Below are 18,240 nucleotides of genomic sequence, written 5' to 3' on the forward strand. Positions count from 1 at the left end.
AGGGAGCAGTTCATGGGTTTACTTGTACATATAAGTTTGGCTTCTCTCATTTACTGTTACGTTGACAAAGTTGCATCAGAAGAAGCTTCTGTGAAGATTTAAGTCCTCGTCACTTTTCATATCCACATGACAGTACATGGAGTGCAAAGACTCTAGTTTTGCGTACTGTACAATGGTTAGGTCCCATGGAGCAAAGCCTGACAAGCAATTCTTACCAATCCATACCTATTCTCTGATCGCATTTCTTGGTAGACTCTACTACAATGCATGCAGTTTGAAATTTTCCACTTACAGACAAGAAAGAGGTGGACAAGTGAGACTAAAGAGTAAACAAGAGAAAATGTTCAGAGAAAAGGATGACTATGAGCTCTGAGAGATTTTCATGATCTTCAAGATTTGATTTTCAACGTTCTAATAAATACCTGCTCAAACATGCACTCCACTGCTTAACAATATATACCTAGCAGTGAAGAGCATAATGAGGATAAAACAGGAATAGGCAGGCAGCTAAATCTGTTCCCATCAGTCAGAGTGCTGGGACTGAGTACTCTTACGCACTCTTACGCACAAAGCTGAGCTATCCCCCATTCTTCCCATTCCTCCTTTCATGTCTCAGGATCCTCCTGCGCCTCTTCTTTGCTAAAAGAAGGTGGAAGCTGAGATTTGTTCTCAGAAGTTCCTCTCTCTGGTGGATATCTCTGGCAGTCATCAGCTCTTCCCTAGGAAACTAATAGCATTATTTTCCTTTCCTCTTCACACACACAGCCATCAGAGATTTAATTAACAGCAGCTCCCATCCTGTGCTCTTTTCCCCTTCATGCAGAACTCTGTGCACCAGCTGGACCCATGATGGGTACTGGCTATACCGCCCACCATGTACACAATCCCCAGGTCCCATTTCTGCTCTCCTTGCTCACCTGGTCTTTCTCTAGGAATGAAAGAAGAAGATATAGGGCAGCTTGTTCAGAGTTATAGAGGCCACTTGCCAGCATGTCCGTTCTAGCCCGGTGGCTGTGAGCCGAAGAGGCCTGCGCTACAGTGCTCTCACAAGTGCTCATGCAAGTATCTCAGCTTTGTCATTCACACATGAACTCTAATCTGCATCACCACATACACTCATTAAACATTTCTCCATCATGTAATGCATAAATCTCTCCCATGGACTGGCTACAGCTTTGAATGGGGATCTTGGTTTGGATTTGAGGTTGTGGTGTTAGAGTATGCATTGACATTCTGTGACCTCTTTCCTTCTGGGCTGTCTGAATATCTCCAATGCAAACCGCTGCCACTGAACTCACATCCAGTGTGATGTGAGTGGCCTTTCAGAGCAAACAGGCCGCTACCTACTTCCTTTTACCCATCAGAAGTCACTGAGTATAAAATACTCTGCAAGAAGTCTTCCCCTTAACCTTTTTGGGCACAAGCAGCTGTGACCGTCTCATTATCCAGTCTCAACAGTTCCAAAATGTCCATGAGAATATTTCTGTCCCCTATGTCAGGGTAGACTGCCTGGCTATATCAGGGAAACTGAGAAGACTACTAATTTTACTGAAAAGCTGCAGGGTACACATTTTTTTTTCCTCCCCACAAAGTGAAGCAAAACAAAACCTTACCCCTATGACAGCTCTGCTGCCCCCCGCCCCCCATTCCCACAAACTGGAAGCAGTGCTTTCAACTTTCCTTTAATTAATACAGTTTTCCTCCCAACTGTCCCATTTCCTTCTGAAACTCAGGTGCATATACAACAGTTGAACTAGAAGAATAACAGGACTGAGCTGTCCAAGATGTCCCAGTTTCCTCTGTCACAAGTCTACTCATATAGATGTAAACTAATGGGTTAGTATGCTCCTGAAGTAACAGGAGAGAAGGTATACACATCAGCCATAAAAGCTTACAAAACATAAGAGACAATGCAAGGGACAGTAGTGATTTAGGATCTTGTAGGTATTTACCATGGTAGCATATTATACATAAAAAAAGCAATCTCTTTTTCTCCACCTTGTTTCAGTTTACTTAAAACCTATTTATATAGTTTTATGCATATATACATAATATTACTCCTACTTTTAAACAGATTTTAAATAAAACATTTTAAATATACTGCATCTGCTCTATTTCTAGAAATGGTCTCTTGAAATTTCATCACACAAAACTGTTAGTATTTATAAAGCTTTCCCAAGAAAAAAGAAGTTATTTAGATATTTTGCACCTTTCAATGTTTTTATTTTTCATAATACTTACCATGCTGGAGGGCTTTTAGTGGAAACCAAAACAGAATGAATGAGTGGAAGAGGCCATTTAAACAATGAACCCAGAAAACCTAAGAGAAAACAGAAAATCCATGAGAACCATTTGCAATAAACTAGCTCTGTGAACCCTGACCTTTCTTTTTCTGTGTGTTAGATTCACAAAATGTGTTTCTGTCAGGCCACCACTGTGAAGTAATATAACTGACAGGCACTTTCTGCCTCCTAGCTCTTCATGGGTCATTTGTTTATTTTTATGTTTTGGAAAAAAGTGTGTATTATCTCCTCCTTTTAATTTCAAATCAGAAGGGAAATGAAAATGTATACATATGGGAACATCATCAGAAAAATTAAACTAAACCAGACAACTGGAACAATTGCTACATTCTAAGTAAAGAACTAAAAAGGACTCTAGCTTTTATAATTTATTTATTTTGTGTAATATGAAATTTGGACAGTAGAACAATCAAAACCTGAGTTTTACATATACCTACCTACATATTTCCACATACAAAGGAATTAAAAAAGGACAAATAAAAGTATCTTCCTTAGATTTCTCCTTACATGCTCCATTCTTGAAGTGCACAGCTTCATCATATTAAACTTCCTTCAACGTATTTCCTAAATAATTCAAATTTTACTTTCAAACTTATTTTCATTTGTAAAATATGCCTTCTGAAAAGAACTGTATTAAGTTTAAGGATAAACAACCTATTGATGCCTTCCATAATATATTGTATAAAGACATAAAAAGACTTAATCAAAAATATGTAAGCCATTTCCTTCAGGATAGCAATCATGTTTTTTCATTAACAACGCTTTTGACAATCATAGCCTTTATTGTAACTAACTCATGTGTATTATGAGTGTTAAGGTGTTCAAACAATTGAAATTAAGTTGCCTGCCTCACAACATTTTCCACAATGTCTCAAAGTCTTTTGTTAGATTATACAACTACACTAGGTTGTATGATCCAATTTACACTCCAATACTTTGCACATTTGAACTTGTGCTACTCATTAACCTTTGTCTCTCCTTCTTGCTATGTCATTACCAGAAGTTTTTATTTGACAGAAAGCACAGGTGGGTGCAAGAAAAATTAGTTCTACTTTTCCATTTTCCTGACCAATTCTTATTGTCACATGCTAATCCTTTAACCTCTGTCATGACCTCATAACCTTTGATCCCTTTTACCATAACAAACATCTGCATCAACATTCAAGGCAGCAATGTTTCCAAATCTTTAACACCAACTATTCAACTTATATAGGTGGGAATTTGTAGCTGGGAAGTTTGTAGACGTTTACTCATAGCAAGTGTTGTATGGGAATAGCCACAGAATTTCCAATGAAGTCAACAATACATCTGTGCAATAATTATAATATTATAGACTTATTTAAAACCAAAAAAATCCAACAATTGTAACTCATGACTTAGGTTATTTATTAAAACTATCACAACACAAAAGTGTCTGTATTAATGGACCATGAGAAGTCTGATATTTGTAAAGCATTCACAGTGACACAAGAAACTATTTTCCCTAGTTTCCTTACAACTTTCAGGTTTGTTTTTGTGGGTGAAGGATGAAGCGAGGAAGGAGAAAAATCTCATATGCTTCAGTGAACAAAGATAGTTTAGACAAATAATTCTATATAGATAGGGGTACTCCAGTTATACAGCACAAGTGGCACAGATATGAGAGCTAAGTATGCTGTATCAGCTCCGCACATCTGCTACAGACCATCACATGCAGGCACTGTTAATTCAATGACAGATTGAAAATGTCCCCAAGTTCAACATACAATGACATTACCTGAAATGTCCCAATTATATTTAGAAAAATCAAATAAAATCAGAAGGAACTCTTACAAACATCACGGCATTCATGAAATTGCAGGTTCAGGAAAAAGTTTCATTTAGTTTTTTTAAGAGATTATTTATGGACAAATTGTAGAAATTGTGTATATTTTACATATTAAAGAGTCCTACATTCTTTTACTGCTTCTTGTGCTAGTCTCTCCAAGATGAATGTCGCCCATTTCCCATCAAAAGTAGCCTCAGATTCCTTTTGATCCACCCTGACACATTCTTAACTGTCTCCAAGTATTTCTTCCCAAAATTCAAAATTAAACCATAAAATCACAACTCCAAATTGACAAAGAATAGTACCAAGTCCCTCCCTCTACAAATCTAATGACAGTTCTTATTGTCCTCTGTAACACTTCTCCACAGGCTTCAGTAATCCATTTCCATATAACAGTACAAATACATACAGTCTAGCGACAGAGAGGTCTAATCACTTCTGCCTATAGAAGACAGCTTTATTACCCACGGAGAAAAAAAAAAAAAAATCAGGGCTGAAAAAAATAAAATGCTTGCTGTCCATTTCTGTACTTGCTAAAAATGGATAAATATGATTTGCACCATTCACGGAAAAGTGGACAACTGGAAATAGTAGTAATAAAAATCCCCTTTATTTTTAATTATGAGCAGCATAGAACAAAAAGGATAACTATACTGAATTCCTATTATTTTCTGCTTTAATTATATTTGATTTTTTAAATCTACCTTAGTATTAAAGTCCAGTGCATTTTGGGAAGTCTTGTATAACTCAGGATATTTCAGCATATTTTCTTTTCGGCAGGATCTCTCAAATATTCCAAGAGTTAGTGGAGGCATTGCTGTAAACATCTAGCAGATGGATTAAAAAAAAAAAATATAGCAAAATTTTAGAGGCGAGGACTTGCTTAAAGATTGCTTACTCAAGAAACTTTCATGATTATGGTTGAAAATAACTGAAAACACACTAATCATCTTACCACATTGTAAAGACCTATACACCATCTTTCAAAAAGAATTTGTCCAGAAAAGCCATTGACAAATGCAAACCAGATCTGAAAAAGAGGAGAACCGTATATTACTCAAATGCCTTGCAAGGTATGATAAACAGATTTTTTCCTCAGCTTCACAAAAAGAGGTATCCCTAGAACACATTCACGACACAGTTGAAAATGTTCTAGTTTAAACCTGTATGAAAAAAAACCACAACAACTTGTGTTCAAGAACAGATAATGGGCAATCTAGTTAAATATGTGAGCAATTCCATCTAAGTATGAAAACTTTTCAAGGAGGTAGCTATTTTCAGAAGAAATGTCATGTTCTTTAAGAGTGATTTAAGCTCAGTCCATTTGTATTGTACTTAATTCTAAATGAAATAAAAATTCTGAAAAATACGGGGGGGAAGTAATCACAGGAAACACCTACAGATACGAAGCAGTCATCTTCTTATCATTAGCAAACCTCCTAACTAATAGAATTCATACAGTAAGCTGCAGTTTGAAACTGAAAACTGTACCAATATTCCTTCCTCATACATGAAACTCATGAGGTGAGGCTTTACCAGAGCACTAAATCAAGTACAACTACTTAGTTAACAAGCACTAACTCAACTACAGAGTATTTTAGAGAGGCAATCGGTTATCTCTTTCATTGCGTAAGTTTTATCACTTTTTGCTAAAAGGTTAAAAAAAATCAAATTTAACTTGAAAGGCAGGATAACACATTTTCTTATGGTTTTCAGTATAGCATGCAGCATGACTGCTTTCTTCTATTTCTTACTTCATGCTTACATTAGTTCAATGACAAAGTAGAGAAGCAGCATGTCTGATGAATGTTTATTAACAAGTTACACTGAAACTATATTGCCTATAACAAACATAAGCTGTAAGGTGACAGAAGTTAGTCACATTCTACAACAAACAACATTCTACTCAATTTAAGACTTGTTTTTCAAGTGAATTTTTAGATGCCGCTTTGTGGAGACTTTCCTAGAGTTCACATTTCATGTTTATCAATATGTACCCAGGCTGGCCTCCAAGTGATCAGATTCTACGACCAAGCTTAGATTTTTTTTATCATGTGTTAAACATGTTTGTGAATACTTTGAGATGAAAAAAACCCCTGAAATTAGCAACTACTAATACTAAAAATGGGAGGTAAAATCCAGCCGAAATTGCTATTTGTTTCAACCAATAAATGAAAAGTAAACAGCTTTTTTTGGTGGCCAATTATTGGAACAAGATTGCATACAAAGTCATGAATGTTAGAGACTGCAATACAGAGCTATAGAATACACTGAATTTTCTGAAGTCTAATAACGCTAGATTTCTTTACTTTGGTTGATTTAACAGTAACAAGCACTATTTCTAACCTTTCAGTCTATTCACTGAAAAGACAATGGAATTACTTTATGCCAGCTGAATCACATTTTTATAAGCTCTTGCGTATTTTGATTTTTGACTTTTGAAATAGGAGTTATGATTTAACTGTGATGAATTTAGCAGACATTTGTTAGCAGCAGTTTCTCAGTAGTCGAGTATGAGGGAGCGAGATGAGTGCATAATCAGTTATTCATTACTGAACAATTAATTATGCATTCAACATCAGCAGTTTTTTGGATGCTTTACAACTAAGCTAAACATGTGAACCTAATTCAGAACCTCATCACCACTGCTGGATACAAGTTGTGCTCCTCAACTGCCTTCTCTCTTTTCAACCTTCTCATTATACGTAGTTCCTACATTATTTCACTTCCAACCTAGGAAGATGGCTAGGAAGACAGCTCTTGGGAGAGGAGTGAAGGACAGATATTATTATGTGATTTACCCCTGAATTTTTTTCTTGTTTGTATCAAATACTGGAGTAAATTTTAGAATTCTTAATTTGAAAGGGTTAGGGTGGTCAAAAAGGACAGTTTTAATAGCGAATATGTGACTCAATAGCTGGGCATAAATACGCACACGTCTCATTGCTGGTAATTTCAGACAGAGTTTAACAAAAGTACTACTCTCCAGGAAGAAAATAAAACAGACCGCAAGTAGACATATACTTGACCCTTCATAACCAAGGAGTATATGGAAAGAATATTAACTTTCTGTTGTGATTTAACTAGCAGTCAAAATGTTACAAAACTCTAATTTAAAAAGAAAGGCCTAAATACATGTACTGAATCTATTCCACGTATTCACTACTATCAAAGGTAAGTGATGTTAAGCAACTCTTGAAAATGTTTTGGAGTGACTGTTTCAAAGAAATGCAAGTATTTAAGATAAAATTTTAATTTACAATGGAACGGCATATATGAAGTTGCTACCAAGCCTCTCAGAAATGCTATGCATAATTTTATTTCTTAAAAACCCTGTTGCTTTCAATTTTATTTTGTACAGAATTTAAGTGAAAATTTTCAAGCTATTTAAACTGAAAATAGTTTTACTGTAGAATTGTAAAGAAATCCTTTAAGGCATAATATTAACTTCCTGAAATCTTAGCATTTACTTTCTTCCAAAGAAAGCATGCAAGTTATAGGCATTTTAGTTCAGTTTAGTGTAATAAGGAACTGGAACATATCTTGGTGAAAGCTCTAGATTCAAGCCCAGAAGAAATGAAATTTGGTAGCACCCCTGGGTTCTAAAGTTCTTGTTGAATCTATCAAAAAAATGGTTGGGAAGAGAAACCTTTTAATGTGGCTAAAAACAATGCCCTCTGTTGTAGAAACACTACTATTTAGTGGAATACCAGATATACTACTTTAAGAGACAGAGCATCTTTAATATCTAAGCAGAAACATGGATTTTCTACTGTTTACAAGACAGTATTCGAATGTTCACATTAAGAACACCTATGGCTCAAAAATAATTAGCAGATCTAGAGGAGAAAAAAAAGCAGGAAGGATAAATACAGCCTTCATCTCAAACTGTAAGAGGGGAAGAAAAGAAGCCACCTACTTACTCTAACTTCTGAACTTTGGACCCTACAAAATTACGCTCTTAACCATACATGAAAAAACTACTATGGCGCTTACTACATTATTAATAGTGACAGTGACAAGAAACACTTGCTCCACAGTGGGAAATTTATTCATGGACAACTGTATTTCATCCTAATTATGATGGACAATGAAGGCAGCTGTACCTGCAAAATAAGTTTTTAGGACATGTTGTACATGATACTAATTTAGGAGCAGACTCAGCCACTTCTCTCTTAGGGCGTAGGTCCTACTCTAACAGCTGAAATTACTAATCCAGCACCCCTATACAGAAGGACAGGTGATAGGTGTCCTTAAGAAGTAATTTAGACTATGTAAGTGAGGGGGAAGTGAAAATTCAGACCATTTTATAGTTCAATGGCTACGTAATTTCCATTGAAAATGAAAGATTAGGTTCACAGCCCATCTAAAATAAGATTGGCCTCAATGCAGATCCTTGTATTTCTAAGTTTTCAAACCATATAATGCAGAAAAGTGGGCATGAGCACAATCACTTTCTGCTGTCTGTGTTTTAAACTGAAGTCGATGCAGTTTGCATACATTAAGTATGCTATGGCATATTGAACAACAGCACCTAAACTCTACAGCTCGGAAGCAGTGTGAGTATACACAGAAAGCCTGCTCATGTTTGGGGTTATGCATGATACTGGTCTCTATATGACCACAGGCATTCATCTGATGTGTCAGGCAAAGGAAACTGGGAACAAAATGGTAAACTTAACTTATGGACATGAGCAGCAGAAAGTGTGTAACTCAGCACTGGGATGAAGAGGGCTGGGGGGGGGGGGGGGGTGGTGTTAAAAAAAAAAAAAAAAGATAACCGTCATCCAAAGTTTATGGAACGAAAAAGAGGCCATTACAGTCCTAATTACTTAGTATAACTGAATTGTTTACGTAGTGTCACTTAAATTGTTACAAATGGCCATGTTTAAGGATCTGTGACTGAACTTTACATGTGAACTCCATGAATCTGTTTCTTCTGTTTGTGTCCTGGTCTCTTACTCTTTTGTTTGAATTTTCCCCTACATGAAACATGAATGACCTATGCAGATCTTCAAAAATTATTATTTTTTTTAAATTGTAAACCTTTTTTATTTAACATAAAACAGTTATTTTATGTTATTACTAGTTATTGCTAGCTAGCAGAACAAAAAGTAGGAACAGGAAAATTTTGTCCCGCCGATGTTGAAGGGAGATTTGCGTAACTTCACAAAATGAGTAGTTTAACAAAAGAGTATACGCAGTAATGGTAAGTATAAAACCAAAACCAATCCACAAAGGAGTTCTCAATCGCTAGATCAATCTCAATCCCAACCATCACTATAAGGTAATGACAGCCCCCTCAAAATAAGTATGAGACTCTGCATAGGCTTATCCTATGTGAGTGTGAGGCTTGGTACAGGCTTAATAATGCACGTTAGCAGACTACTAGAAATTCAAAGTTTTCACTTGCAATTTAGAATGATACTTCAGAATATAACCTCTAAAGTTACTGGGACTAGTCCCATACAAAAGATGCGGTCCATGTTTAAATATCTACAGAGTCAAGACACAGAGCAGAAAAAGTTATTACAGATCACTTCTAGTTTCTTATGAATAGGAGCTCAAATGTCGATAAACACTAAATCAGTGTGCAGGAGTATTACTATAGACCTTCACCATTTTCTGAGCCAAGAAACCAATGGCACTTATTTCGTATCACCCCACAAACGGCTAGGAAAAAGGCTGTATTTTAGATTAAATGGCATCTATTACATTACTTGTTTGATTAGTACTGAGCAGACATTTAAAAATAAGCATCTATTAAGTAAAGGTAGGTATTTTTAGTTATTGTCAGCTAATAAAAAGAAACTTATTTAAAGCAACTTCCAGACATGCCTTTCATAGTATTATTTGCTAAACTCCAAGACAGAGGAGGCGTGGCCACAAAAGCTTCACAGACGTTTTCCTGATGTAGCATTTCTGCATATTAAGCAGCAGCTTACAAATACTCATTGAGCTCTCTGCTCCCACGCCTGATCCGTACAAAAAACTGAAAAGAGAGATTCAAGACTGGCAGTTGTCCTTTCTAGAGACATTCAATGATGAATTTCTGCCCATTCACTCACAGTATTGACATGAGCTATTAACATCTGTGAAAGTTTTCTGAGCTGACAAACGTTGGGTATACAGGAATTCAAGTAGAAGTCATCTTGTCTTCCAGAGAAGGTGTACATGGCAAAATGCTTATATGCATTATATATAAAGGGTCATAACCCATATAAAAATGATCTCTTTGCCCTTCCATCCGCTCAGGCGGCAGACTACCTCTTCTAGTCTTTTGTATTTTTAGACTATGATCTCTGTACCTTGCATTTAACTTTCTTTCACAAAGAATACAAACGGTGGGATATTCATATCTGATTCAAGTTATAAATTTACAATGTGTTTGCAGGTGACAATGACAAAAAATTAAGAAAAATAAGATAGTATGTTCTAAAGCCCAACTTTGTATGTTTTCTATAAACACAAAGTACACATTAATACTGTTTTTTCAAATACTTCAAGAGCTACTACTAATCAGTACTTCTGGAAGTCTGATCATTTAATCAGATATTCAGCTTTTGAAATGCAGGATCTAAAGTCTGCCATCACTTCTAAAGCAAAAAAGGATCCTTTAATGGATTTGCTTTTTCTATGGCTTCCTACTTCATGTTTTTCTAAACAGGCTACAAACTTGCTACTACTCAGATTGAAATCTATTTACGTTAATAACACAGTGAAGAGGAAAAAAAGGAAAATTTAGAAAGTGTAAAAAATACGCTAAGAAAAATGCACACTTTTTGGCTACAACACTTGTACATAAAAAGATGTTTAAAGTATTTTCAAATATTGCAACAGCGTTAAGATCACATATGTAAATATCAAAATCGGAAACACTAACCTAATGTTTACATCAGGTCTAACAGAAACAAGGCATTTTCTTTCAGTAAAAACCGGACACATACTGTGCAAGTTTAAGATATTAATTTGAAAATATATTAAAAAACCTAAGAAAGTTTTAAGAATAACTGTTAACCTCATTAACATAAAAATACAGAAGACTGACCTATAAAACTTATTTTGTGATCAAGCTTTGCAACAAATTAAATTTTTTTTTCCACATTTTTAACCCAAAGTATCATTGTGAATATAAAGTTTGGATCAATTATAAACATAATTACTAGATACATATTTGGTTATAAGAAAGCAAGCAGCTGTCGAAAGAAAAAGAGGAACAGTAAATGAAGGAGGGGGAGAAAAGAAATTTAAAAATCCATTTAAAAATGTTCAAAATATTAAGGTTGCCATGTGGTCATGAAGGTCATGAGAACTATAGCTATAAATCCTGTCTTAACCATACCTACCAATAAACGTACATTTATTACAACACAGTCCTCTCATACTACCGTATTTTTCCAGTCTCCTTAAAATCCCAGGTGAGAAAACTAGGTCAGCTACTTTCAGGGAAGTATCCCTGTTCATGAACTAGAGCCTAAGGAGGCATGGTTACCCCATGAACAAGTGAAAGGTATGCAACAGTGCAACTAAACATATATGTAAAAAACTTAAGTACTGTTCAAAACAGCAACAGCCCTGCAGTTCAACAGTGACCTGAAAAAGGGCTTCAGATGGCGAACTGGACAGTTACTGATACCAGCTCAAAGAGCTTAACCCGATATATCTCTTAGTAAATTTAAGGCTACTTGTAACTGTATTCTTTAAATACTATAATGATGTTATAGATACAGAATTTTAATAAGCTAGCAGTATTGCGCAACACAAACATTCAGTACATATATTTAGTACGTATTTTTAAGACAATTGGGTCTCTTAAAGTAAAAAAAGAAATCACTAACATTGATCAGTTTATTAAAAAGCAAGATTCAGTACCAGGAAGTGTTTATTGATAGTTTAAATGCTTCTTTAAAATTATATATAATAATCAAAAGCTCAAAATAATAAAGTTTTTACTTTCAAGAAGTAACATTTACTGTACTGTAAAATTACCTCGATAATATAAAGGACTATATTCTTGTAGAAACAATACAAGATGCATTTAGCTACTCTGTTATAATTCCAGGCTCCATGAACCAACAACAAGTTCTTCAAATACTTGAACTGCAAAAAATCAACAAACATACAATCAGAACATGCATACACCAATGTTAATCTGATATTAAACTCCTTTATTGTAGTATTTTACAGTGTAATGATTTACCTGAGCAATTGAGTAGTCTGAAGAATTAGCTGCCTGTAGACCTTCATTCCCACTAATACCAACACCAACATGTGCCGTTTGTATCATACTAACATCATTTGCTCCATCACCAATCGCTAGAGTAACTACCTTAACTTGTTTTTTAACCATTTCTACAACTTCAGATTTTTGAAGTGGTGATACCCTAAGGGGTAACAGAAAGAAAAAGGTTTAATACAGGACTTTCAAAACATTATACTCTGTGAAAAGATAATAATACCAGGCCAACTAACATGCTGGTCAGTGACATGGTCTTGTTATTGCCCTTTAGGCTATATGCTAAAAGCACATTTCCAGAAAAATTCATAGAAACCTTGGATTTGTTGAAGCAAGATGTTAATAGGACTGGAGAGACATAGGTCAAACAGCAATGGGCCCCTAAAACAGAGTAATGGAAGAAACCCCAAACGCTGCCACTACCAGTATTAACTTACAACAATTGCAGATTTTGGCATATTTTGTTGTTACGCTTTTTATTTTCCTCTCTGTTTAAATATGTATTTTATAAACAAACAACAAGATATTTAAGACAGATGTCAAAGGAAACAGGAACAGACAGAGTGGACTGCCACTATGTTAACATAGCCTACACTGCTAAATTAGAGGAAGCAACTTTGAACATTGACTCTTGATCCTCCACTTTGTTTAATGGCTGGTAACTTCTCCCTTGTTCTTTTCAGGACTGCTCTAAGAAAATGCCTGTCCACAGTGGAGGGGACAAATTATTCCAGGGATGGCTCTCAAGAGCTCTATTGATGAAACTATATCAGTTTTGGCTCCATCTACCATTGTGTGTGTCACACGTGTACCTTCCATTTCACGTTGTAAAAGTTCTACTCTGTATGCTGAAATTCAGTCCTTGTAGTATTTGAGACATCGTAACTGAAAATAATATACAGAAACTATGTGCTAGGACTGCTGTGTTTCACAGGGTGGGGAAGGGAAGGAGCAAACCCTAAGCAGTGTGGCAATCCACTCTTGTGCTTCCTGGCACTGGAGTCAAGGATCAAACCCTGCCCCTCTTGTTTCATGGTACAAACAGAAACAAGAAGAAATGCAATAAGCTCTGAGTCTGTCTCCTCCCAGCCCCCGTTCACTGCTTCCTACAAAGAGAGCGATTCTGGTACCAAAGCATGATCCCTGCTGTGGAGCTGGGGATGTGCAGCTGGTGAAGAACCGTCCTTTCCTCAGCTATCTTTCCAGCATTCCAGATGAACTCATTCTAGACGCCTCCACGCAAAAACTAGACATGGATAAGAAGCAGAACTTGCCACTGGATATATACTGACACCCAAAACTGGAGAAAAACCGTGTATTTGTAATTCATTTCCTACAAGTCTTCTGTATGCACACCCATGGCAATAAACCCTCTGGTACCATAAGCTTCTGCAACTTTGCAATTTGGGCTGTGGAAGATTCCCCCTGCAGTGACAAAATTTCAGGGTTAAGGATTATATAGGGATGCTCATAACCTGACTTAACTCTTCCAGGTCAAAAAATAAAAATAAAACCACAGAAATAGACAAGAAATTAAGAATACAAGTTTTGGGGAACAAATTTGCAAAGGAAAAGCACAAAAAAGCAATTACTTCTAAATAATGTTCCTTCCTGAGCACGCTCTATATTGCTGCTCACTGGGATACTGCCAAGTAACATGGCCTGTGTAGTTCAGGAGTATAGTTCGCACCTGAACCGAGACTGCTGTATGGCACTCACAAGCTCAGTAACAAAAAGAAACGTTACCACCAGACACCAAAAATTCAGCTGTATTATGGCATCCCTGTAGTCCTAAAGTTCCACACAAAAGATCCTGCAAGCTGAAGGTCCCAAAGGCACCATTCTCATAAGTATGTGAATACTGGAAGGCCTCATGATACTTGAGAAAATTATACTGTTATATTATTAATGAGATTCCTGATGGGCAAATCCTTTCTAGTTTGAAGAATTATAGCTCAAAGAATTCTATCAAATCTGGTAAGTGAATGTGGCAAAAAGTACTGTCCTATTTATATTGATCGATTTTTAAGATCACAAAAGCAGTGCTAATGAGGGCAATAATAAAAACAAGCCACCTACAAAAGAAACAAAATCTTTCCAACTATATACATTAGTCAAATTATTTTTCAGTACATGGCATAATAAAATGTTCCTGTCTGCCCACTGATCTCTGGCATTACAGCCAAGGCTGAATGATTTGCCTGTCTTGATAGTGGACAGACTGACATTATAGGTTAAAATGCTCTCTATTCGGACCAAACTTTTGATCCATAATTCAATTTGAGAGGAAAAGTTTTCTTTTCCAACCGGTCATATAAATTTCCTCATCACACTTCTTCCTGTCCCCCCTCCAAAAACCACAGACACAGAACAAACCCCCCATCTCCTTCCAAATAAAGAAGAAAGAAATATTAAATTCTCCACATTCAACACTAAGTTTTTACAGTTAAAGAACACTGAGGCACCAATTACATTCTTTGCATTAAGCACACAGATACTAACGGCAATGCTTGGCCAGCACTTTTTCTAGCTATCTGTAAACTCTACCATAGCTGCCAAAACCACAACCAACAAGCAATTACATGACTGCTGAAGCTAATGGCCATGTCAGTTACCTTCCATTCTGCCTGAATAAGAATGCAATTAGAACACAACTTTAAAAAAAAACAAACAAAAAACCAAACCAAAAAGAGAGATAGCATAACAAAATCCAATGTTCACATGACAGATAAGCTATAAACGTAAAAAAAGGAAACCTAACTTCTTCTTAGAATTGACAGCTGAGGCTGGTGACTGATTTCATGGTGTTCACTGAAAACGTAAATGCAGCAGAGTGGTGAAAAAGTTCAGAAAAAACCCAAATCTCTGACATCGCACTGCTGATATTATCCATTATCCATTTCTTTTATTAACAAATCCAAGTTACAAAGATTTGAGAAAAGCTAACAAGGGCAAAAGTAGAAACAGTCTTTGAGAAATTTTGATGAGTATGTCCTTTAGAAATGTAAATTTCACCAAACCAACATTAATTTCCTATGAAAGGAAAGCCCTTTCCCACTAAAATAAAGGCTTTTTAAGTTTTTAGCCATCTAAGGTTGATCATGATTATTCTGAAACATAGCTTAAAACTGTAGGAGAAAACCAAGGTTTTCTAGACATGCTTTTTATGTCCTGAAACACACATTTATTCATATAACATCCATGAAGAATTAAGTTTTATCTAAACCAGTAAATTACAGTAACAATCACAATTCTTACTAGTTGAAACTTATACAACGTTTCTGAAACTCAGACTACTTAAAAGCTGAAAGAGGATCCCAAACTATTCCTGGTGGAGGAAGTCAACTTACCAAGCATATTAGAGAGAACTGTTTTAAAACAACAAATTTTAAATAGAAATGATTAAAAAAAAAAATTGAGAGATCATGATCTGTCTTCCTGCATATATTTTATACCCAGTTACGTAAATTCTGAAATTAAAGCACACTATCTCTTCTATAAATTCATTAACATTACATTTGAAGCATTTTGTTGTATTATTTGTTCCAACTACAATCCCCCTTGTCTTTCGTAGAATGAGATCTTAAGTATGCATCATAATGACACAATTTCACTATACACCACACTTTCAACGGTATCAGTTTACGACTTCAGTCCGTATCACCAAGGTACTCTTCTTACTGCGGAACAGACTGGTACTTGATTCAATTTCAGTGTCACAGAATAAATATGAAGGAATAATATAAGGTCCATAGCTCATTTGGAAAAGAAAAAAGAAAATATTTTCCATTTTTCTCTAGCAAATGTCAGTATTTTTCATTTTACCTACCCTATAAAGTTATAGGAAGGAAAAAAAAAAAGTTTCAACAACTAGATTAAACGTCAACATTAGGTAGATTACGGAGTTACCAGCATAGGGGTACACTAACGGTGGTTGCCTCTCTTTCCTAGACCATCGTGCTTAACACTGAGACAGCGTTGTGAAGGGAAACTGGGTAAATGGTATCTATGCTCGTCTTTGCTCACATACAATATGCTAACTACCACTGGGTTCCAGTAACATCCTTGTAGCTCTTCTGGTTCTCCTCTCCATTTACCAGAGGACACCTTCTCATGGTTCACCTTTGGGTGATATTCCATCAGCTGAAAAAAAACCCCAATCCTACTCTGTGCCGATTAAGTAAAATTTCTTAAGCTTTAAGTGCAATATACCAGACAAAAAGGTTGCATAAAATTTAATTGTGTGATGTTTTCAAAAGCAAAAAATGAAGGAGTGAAAAATAATACAGCCTTCGGATTGAAGGTAGCTGTCTAATTACTTTATTCAGCAGCCTGTGCAACACATGCTATCTGACTTTTGAAGAAGGTACTTGGGATGAGTACAGCCTTGTGGCAAACTTGGGATGAAAGCTTCTGGGCAACAGCCCTTCAGAAAAATTCTGTGGTCCAAGTATATCAAAAAGCATTTCTATGATCTTTTGTTACATGCTTTATTTGAACTTTGCTGATGAGTATTGTATCAAGACTCGCCCAGCTTCTATAGAAGATTGCTGACCTGAGAACTTCTTTTTCATCTTTTTAACCTTCCAGGAACAGTGGCTTATTTCCCTTTCAGACAATGTTAGAGAAGCAGTTAGAAGATGGCACTTACTCTCACTGCCTGGTGCATCAAGTTCATGGTGAAATGAATAAAAAATATCTTTTGTTCACTCTTAGCTGTACATTTTTACTACAGAATAATCCAGTTAACATTCCTCTTGCACACATTACTCTGAAGCCAATATAGAGTGGGAATTCAGTTCATCAAAGTCTTTAAGCCAAACATCTGCTTGGAATTAATAACATATACAGATTTTTGAAGTGAAATGTCTACTGAATATTTGTCAGCTTCATCTGTGTTATGGCTAGTCTTAGGAAGAATCCATTGGTAATAAATGCTTCTGAACAAGTGAATACAGTCTGAAAACTTCAAAGAAAGTGATGTAATTTGTACTTTTAAAACCAAGGAATGCTTAAAACATTTCCTGCCTTTATATGGATGGAGAAAAGGCCTACAGTTTCATTTAGTCAGGACGATACATATTTAAGTAATTTACCTTAATTAAAAATTACCATTTTTAAACTTTTTATTTTCAAGCTCACAAACAAGGAAATTAAGTTTTTGTTACTGAAGATGGAGCATTAACAGAAATAAATATTTTGACAGAATTTTGTCTTTTGAGACGCATATGATATTAAAAAAGCACATACTAAAACAGTGAGTGTTATAAGCAAATATTTTAGTTTTAAACCTGCAGCCAATTTTTAAACAACCACAAAATATGTCAGAGCATATACCTAGACTTGTATTGAAACCAGCTGACCTAAGTATATTACAGAAATGTAGAAATAGCAGAGAGAATGCTACTAGAACAGAAACTTTCATTTTGCACTTTTTTTTGTTTCATCACAAACATGCTACCACTAAAAGACAGCTATATGTACAGAATATCTTCAATGGTTCTATAATTCAACAGAAATGGCAATATTGTCTCTTCAAATGGTATAAAATGTATTTTCGAATCAAGGAAAGAGGAAAAAAAACCCCATAGTTTTGAAAGAGCAGTTCTACATGCATCTCCTGCTTGTTACTTACTATACTGAGCAAAACTGGAACTAGTAGAACAAGCACATAGCTCCAACTTGCCTGTAAGAAAGACTACTGCTGTTAGAAAAATGTTTACACACGGTATAAACTGTGTATCAGTGTAAGATCTCTGTTTAAAAGACAGTAAGACCTTAGTTTGAAATTCAGAGTGTTTCATGCTGGAGCATGGCTACAAAGCTAAACCATAAAAAAAATTAATAAAAAAATCACTTGGTGGCATAACGTATCACTTGACAGAAAGGATGGA

At 35.6% G+C, this 18,240-nt stretch overlaps 1 protein-coding gene across 1 annotated transcript in view; it reads right to left on the bottom strand.

Moving 5' to 3' along the window:
• The window catches only part of ATP8A1 (ATPase phospholipid transporting 8A1), a 125,593-nt gene that overhangs the window by 31,344 nt on the left and 76,009 nt on the right, over nucleotides 1-18,240 (bottom strand). The window contains exons 26-30 of the mRNA XM_050895569.1: nucleotides 12,311-12,494; nucleotides 12,100-12,210; nucleotides 5,066-5,140; nucleotides 4,815-4,937; nucleotides 2,242-2,320 (exon numbers count right to left, since the gene is read on the bottom strand). Coding sequence (XP_050751526.1) covers nucleotides 2,242-2,320; nucleotides 4,815-4,937; nucleotides 5,066-5,140; nucleotides 12,100-12,210; nucleotides 12,311-12,494 — 572 coding nt within the window. The remainder of the gene's footprint in view (nucleotides 1-2,241; nucleotides 2,321-4,814; nucleotides 4,938-5,065; nucleotides 5,141-12,099; nucleotides 12,211-12,310; nucleotides 12,495-18,240) is intronic.

Source organism: Gymnogyps californianus, chromosome 4 (assembly GCF_018139145.2).
Source record: "Gymnogyps californianus isolate 813 chromosome 4, ASM1813914v2, whole genome shotgun sequence".
Taxonomy (NCBI): domain Eukaryota; kingdom Metazoa; phylum Chordata; class Aves; order Accipitriformes; family Cathartidae; genus Gymnogyps; species Gymnogyps californianus.